Source organism: Ailuropoda melanoleuca, chromosome 1, assembly GCF_002007445.2.
Source record: "Ailuropoda melanoleuca isolate Jingjing chromosome 1, ASM200744v2, whole genome shotgun sequence".
NCBI lineage: Eukaryota > Metazoa > Chordata > Mammalia > Carnivora > Ursidae > Ailuropoda > Ailuropoda melanoleuca.
In genome coordinates, this window is record NC_048218.1 from 13,787,469 (window position 1) to 13,794,471 (window position 7,003).

Below are 7,003 nucleotides of genomic sequence, written 5' to 3' on the forward strand. Positions count from 1 at the left end.
CCAAAGAGAAAAGAATCCATGGGGTGGCCTTATTCACAAATGACAGACCTAGTGTCACTATTTGACATTTAGAGATTGGGAACTGCACAGGTATTCACTAATTTGCTACACATTGTGAGGTTAATAAGAAGGCAGTCTGTTGGAGACAATTGTTTGAATGCTGGCCTGGAGGATGTCCTGCCTCTGCCCCCACTCCAAGTCTGGTTTTGCAACAAGACTCTATGGTACTGACAGTGAAAAGTGGTGCCCTTTTTTCATGGGGAAAGCTTTTTAAAACATGCCTACATACAATCAAACATTATTTTGAAATAATTGACTCTGCTTGTGCCATGCTAATAAGTGGCTTCCTTAATGATTTTGCTCTTATTTCACAAAGGGGTAGCTGAAATGTAGGCATGGGTCTTATTATTATTTTTTCCTCTTTAAACTCTGTACCTTGGCCAATTCTTGAAAATCTTGGGTATGTCAAGGTTTCAGAATTCTATCCCTTCAGACATTAACTATAATTTGAATACACTTAGCAACTTCCCTTTATTTAGCAGCTTCTATTCATTAATTTTTCAAAATACATTAATGGAACTCTTATTATGTGTCAGCCAGGCCCTGTGCTCAGTGCTGGAGATACAATAGCGAGGAAGATATACATACTTTTTGCCTTTACGGAACTCACAGTGCTATGGCAAAGGCACAGTGAAGAAACAAATAAAATCATTATAAACTGAGATAAGTTCCATGAAGGAAGAAAAACAGACTCTGAGAATGGAATCTTTTTTCAAATAGGGTGACGAAGGAAAGCCACTATTCTAGGTAGCTCTTACATGGAGACACAAAAGATGAGGAGAGGAGCTGCACGAGGAGTGGGAGAGGGCAGTGAAGAGGTGAGAGAGACAGGCATCTGCATGTAATGAGGCAAAGAGAGGCTTGACGTGCTCAAGAGCCCAGTAGAGGCCTGTGCAAATGGAGGATATGGGGCAGAGGGAAAGGACAAGATGTAGACTTAGTAAAATACACAACACCCAGGTTTTGCAAGTGCCAGGTAGGCCGAGCTAAGGAGGATGGATCTTCCTCTCCGAGCAATGAAAATCCATTTAATACTTATAAGCAGGAGAGTTAACAAGCTACAGAGGAAGCCTCTGTGATGATAAATACAAATATGCATACGATTTAAATGGGGTGCTGCTGGGGTCACGGGGAGGGCAGAATGGGATCTTGAAACACACAGGACTGGTCATTCAACATTATAAGTAACTTGCATATGTTGTGAAGGCATTACATGCAGGTTGTCAGGGTGAATGTAGTCAGATGTGTCCTTTGAAATACAGGAGATCCCCAGTCCATCGCATGTTAAAGAGGATGTATCAGAACTGTTCCAGTTTCCTGAATGTTCTTGATTTTTTTCAGATCTGAGAAAAGGGGCCAGAGCGTTGTGCTAAGAATACACTTCTGTTGTTTCACTCTCATGAGCCAAGCTAAGTGAATTATAGAAGGTGCTGCAAAAATTGTGCTAGGGTCCTGTGTTATGAGTATGAAACTAAGCTGTGTACAACTGCTAATGCGATAAATGTAGGTGCCGATCATTCTGCAATCAAAAAACAAAACACAATAAACAAAAATGAAAAGCACATCTGAAACAGGCTTGTTACAAAGGCAAATTATCAACCATTGAGAGACACAAATAAAAGCAAAAACACTACTTGGTATAAACATAGTCATAATAAAGAATGTGTCAAAGTCCATCGGTAAGTCAGAGGAAGAAGTGGTAACCTGTAAATAGGAAGATCAGGGAAAAGCTTCATAAAGGCACGATGTTTACATTTGACCTTCAATAAGGCAAGGGATACAAAATGTTAGACAAAGGGAATGACGTGTATAAGGCAATGACCACTTTCAGTATTTTGGGTGAGCAGTTAAGAACAGATTTCATTGTCGAGTCCTTCACACATCTTCATCGATTGGATAGATCAAGATCTGAGTAGAATGAAGGTGAGCTTAAACCTATTGGTTTCTGACTGAAAATGTCTTGATCATATTGTTCTGTTCTGCCAAAAGAGCATCCCTCCAAACTCCAGTGCTGTTGTTTATGACTGGCTATTTCCACATCCATTTGTTTTATCCATTTGCCAATATGGAGAGTCACGGCGACCAAGAAAAAAAAAAAAAGTTAGCTTGGGTGGCATGTTGGGACTCATATTTGAGAAACTCTGCCCTGATGAATCAGCTTTGGGGCTAACATGAAAGCCATTTTGAAGATTCAAAATGGACGGCTTCTTTGTTAATAGGATGTCATCTTCCTATGTTACTAAACAAAGTGCTAATGAGATGTTATCCTTCAAATTAGCTTAAGCCATGAGGTGGAAAGGAGTCTTAAGAAGAAGCCAACACCCAGTTTTCTGAGTATATAATCTCGCCAAAAAAGAATCTTCAGACCTGGCAGGCTGGATCCTTATGACCAATTTCAATCAAGGGTTTCATCAGTATGCCCCAGAGCCAAGACCACTTGCCCAGGAGTTTCTACAATGCCCCACCACTCTCTGCCATCATACATGGGTCCAAGCTTATAAACTTTGAAGATGGATTCTTTTTACCCAGCAGCTGCCATGGCAGGACCTGGCTCCTGGACAACTTTCAAGAAACCTGCAGTGAGGCTACCAGCTGCAAAGTGCCCAACCGTAAACAGGGACCGTGCAAAGAGCCTAGCTGTGCGCAAAGTACCGGCCTCCCCAGAGCTGTCCAAGCAACTTGTTCTAACTCCAGGCCCTGTGAAAAGACAATATGCCAATCAGGACGTTCCTCAGCAGTGGCGGAGTGTGTTTCTGAGCCTTGCCAGTCAGGAAGCAGCCAGCAAGTAGGATTTGTGGTCCAGAGCTGCCAGCCTGTGAGCTATGTGGCCAAGAGTTGTCCACCCAAGACATGTGTGTCTAAGAGTTGTCAGACTCCAGAAAGTGAACCTGGCCAATGTCGATCTCAGAGCCCTGAATCCAGTTCCTGTAGGCCTCCGATCTCTGTGGCACCAGGGTCACAACTCCCGGAATCTTCTTCTAACATTTATGAGCCGACTTGCTGTGTTACTGGTGGTAACAAATGGTGGTAACAAATGCCTCGTAAGTGAAGAATGGGTAGAATGTGTAGATAGGAGATAGAAAATTCTAATTGAGGTAAATTGATTCCTTAAGATATCTAGGAACTTTTATTTCTCTAAATACATATTATTGTGCATGGGTTTGTGAGTCAAGGGATATGTCTTCTGTCTTCAAAGAAAAGAATTTTTGTTTTTTTTCTCTTTGGGGCATTTCTGATAGTAGCTGGGGTTGGAAAGCATGTTAGATATGTTAGGTCGCTAGGACACTATTTGTGATAGAACAGTGAGAGTTGCAACCAGGAACTAACATGAGTACTTAAGTCAACATGACACTTTGGCCACTGGTTATTATCAATGGAAACACTTAGCTTTGAATCTGTCTTATTATAATATATTAATATAACGCGCTACTAATACCAGAAATCTGTATAATATGGTAGTTTAAAGGGACACTGAACCCTTTCTAGTCCCATGAATTCTAATAGATTTAACTCTTATCAGAAGTTGTCCGTATTGTTAATAACATCAGAACTACAACTGAAATCTGTGTCTACTCCCTGTCCATCCACTATTTTATCCGCTGCATCACAACACTCTTGTAGGCAGCTGTGAGGTTGAATCTATTGCTCGAAAAGTGCACGGAAATTTTCAATTTCACTTCCATGGAATTCATAACCACAAAGTATCAAGAGACCTTTGAATATCACTACATTTCTCCTATTCTTCTTCCTCTTCTCACTATATCTGAAGTGCTTTTTGAGTTGGGAATACTCTTTGTACTAAATAAATCTACTTCATTTAGAATTACAAACTTAGTTGTCACACTATTATTTTCGTTCAACACTTTTGTGGGTTTTGTTATTGGTTTTTCATCAGATGAAAATAGAATCAATATTTGGAAGAAAGAAGGAGACCATGTTCCCTTCCAATTGTCTGTACAGCGGGAACCAGAATAAAAGAGCACGTCTGTGCCAGTCCGCAGAAGATGGGGAGCGTGCTCATTATGAAGATCATGAAACCATGGAGCCAGAAGGTGTGAAGATATGTGAATTCTGTTTAGAATAGCCTGGCGATTGTGGAGCTGTGGGTGTGCTCTTACCTGGAGTTCTCATTGTTCAGGGGGACAGAAGGTGGTGGTAAAGAGCATGAATCCCAAAGTCAGATTTTCCTGGGTCCGAATCTTTGCCTTGCGGGGTGAAGGCTGTTTGAATCTCAACTGTGTGGCTACATTCAAATCACTTAAGTACTCTCACCTCAGTTTCCTTAACTCCAAAACCAAGGTGATAATGATGGTTCCGCTGTGAGACGTAATAAGCTAATAATTTGAAAGGGCTCAGCACATGACCTTGAAGGAAATGCTCAGTAAGATAGAGCAACACGATTGGCTAGCTCGAGACTCAATATGAACAGCAGAGACAGGGATTTATAGATAAGCCCCAGAGGCTATGACAGATTAGGAAAGCTAGTCATCCAAAAAAAAAAAAAAAAAAAAAAAAAAAAAAAAAAAAAAAAAAAAAGAAAGAAAGAAAAGAAAAGAGAAGAGAAGGAAGAAAGCCTAGCTGTTTTTGTATCACGAATGGTGTAAGTAGCGCCTCTTACCAAGAGAAATGCTAAGAAAGCATGCCATGGCTTGCTGAGGTGGGCTGGCAAGCAGCTGAGTTTATGACAAAGCTAATGTTGATTTACCTGTCGGTTCTGTGGGTGGGTTAGACGCGGGTCATCCTAGAGAGGAAGATTTAAGCCTAAACTCTAGAAAGCCCCACTTACACAGGTGTTTCCAATAGAGAGATGGAGTTGGGAGGTGGCTGAGGCAGGTCTGAAAGAGGCTGAATGAACACTGGTGATCCCATCAATAGTAATGAGCGAAGGGCAGCCACACCAGCCGAGCGTTCCTGCAGTAAGCGACATTGACACTAAGCGTCTGGGCATAGCAGTGACAGAGCACTGGCAATGACAAGGAGAGACTTCATCTGCGTGGCAGCTTCTCAGTATTCCTGTCACAGGCAATGCATTTTGGCCACTGTTTCTGAAGCCAAGAGGGAAAACAGTCATTTCATCTGTCTCCCAAGTATATGTTCCTTTAATGGTTGTGGTTGGTTGGGAGACAGGGCATTGGTGACAGGCAGCTAAGCGTGGGGTTTGTGTGTGTGGTGCCAGTGGACAGGGGGAGGCAGGAGAGAGGGACAGCAGTGTTAAATGAGGTTTTCATTTGTCCAGCTACTCTGTTTATCACCTTGGACCTTAATTCATTCTTTCCAGGCTGAGTGTGATCACTCCCCTAAGAGGAAGTCAGCTAGGAAGGTATCAGTATCCATCTAATCTAACCCACCATGGAGCACATTGGAACTCTTCATAGGAAGAAATTGTGTGGATCCAGGAACTAAAGATTCTTGGTATTGGAATAGATAATGGTGTGATGAGGTGAAGAGATGCTTTGTAGGCCATTTAGTGTAGTGGGAAGAGAATTGGTTTTGGATTAAAATGAGTTCAAATCCAAATTCTGTCTTTTACTAGCTATGTGCCCTGGGACAAGCTAACGTTTCTGAAGCTCAGGGTTTTTTTATTAGAAAATGGAGATAATGCCTAGTTCATTGGATGATTGTGGCAACGAAAGGCCATCATGACCATTAAATGCTTTATGAGGTGTTTGTGTCAATATATGTAAGATATCATTTGACACTTTAGCTGATATTTACCTCTTGGGCCACAGCCTCAGTTCATTCTCATGATTTCTCTATACCGGACTTAAATTTTAAGGCAAAGACCAAGAAAAGCCTTTCCATTATAGGTGCAAAGGGCATAAGCAGATGGAACATAACCTAGATAGTGAATGCAATATTCTCAAAAACTACAGAAGTGACTCAGTGGGTACATGCTACAGAACTTTCTTCATAGATCAAGGAATTCCCACCTGCTTAGACAAAAAGGTTGTGGTAGGATTTGTGCATTTGTATCACTTACCCTGGACTCATCAAGACATAGAAAACTTAACAGTATGTTTTTCTCCTAGAGGCCAAGCGTAATGAATTTCAAGAACATTTTCTTGCCTATGCAGAGCCATAAGATAACTCTTATTAGTTTGGTCCTAGTTGTTTACCAACCCGTGTGTATGAATTTTTTTAACTTGAAACTCGAGCAACCCAGTCAGATGAGTATAATTTTTTAATCCTCATTTTTTTTTTCCAAGGACGAAGACACAGATAACCTAAGTAGGTTGTCAAAATCAGGCAGATAGAAAATGGTGGATCCAGGATTTTAATTCAGTTGAGTTGGACTTCAGAGCTGGGGCTGTAAGTCTTGACCACCTGGTAACATTACATGCTTTGTCACTAGAGGAGCTCAAATACAGGGAAAATCTCTGTGTCCTATGGAGGGTCTGTATATAAGTAATTTGAAACTTATTGGTCTGGCTATATTATAGTATTGTAAGTCTATAGAGGAAACAACCAGAAAATTCAGTACAGTTGATTGGATGGCTTAACCACAACTCACAATAAGGGCTAGGAAGTAATTAGGCATATTTCACTGGAGTTTGTGAAATATTATAGATTTCCAGTATCTCAGAAAAGACCATGAACCTCAAAACATGTGAAATTACATCATCTAAGTGCCAGGGAAGGTGTTTAGACAGCATGGAGGCAGATTTTTCTGCAAGTAAGCTTGACTGTATTGGTGTTGTTAGTCATCGTTTCTCATACCATTAGTCCCTCCGTCTTTCTAGTTCAGTATGTTCCTTTTTGAAAATGCTGAGCCTGTTTTAGGCATTAATGGGATACGAGGACAGCATTTTGTCCCATGTGGCCTCAGAGTCACTGGCACCTTTCTCAAAACCAGAACGTCCTTCTCCACTTCTGCTTCCCATTTCTTCCTTCAGAGAGTTCCTGTTACTCCCTCAGTGCAAAATTCTTTCACTCCAGGAGTGTT

The 7,003-nt window shown here is 41.2% G+C and overlaps 1 protein-coding gene across 1 annotated transcript; it reads left to right on the plus strand.

Moving 5' to 3' along the window:
• The first annotated feature begins 2,476 nt into the window (after positions 1–2,476).
• LOC100477929 (keratin-associated protein 27-1) lies at positions 2,477–3,091 on the plus strand. The gene has a single exon (XM_002926771.4). The coding sequence runs from the start codon at positions 2,477–2,479 to the stop codon at positions 3,089–3,091; it is 615 nt and encodes a 204-aa protein (XP_002926817.2).
• Positions 3,092–7,003: the final 3,912 nt, after the last annotated feature.

Coding starts and splice junctions, on each gene's coding strand:
- LOC100477929 (XM_002926771.4), top strand. CDS start 2,477: ATGCCCCAGAGCCAAGACCACTTGCCCAGGAGTTTCTACAATGCCCCA.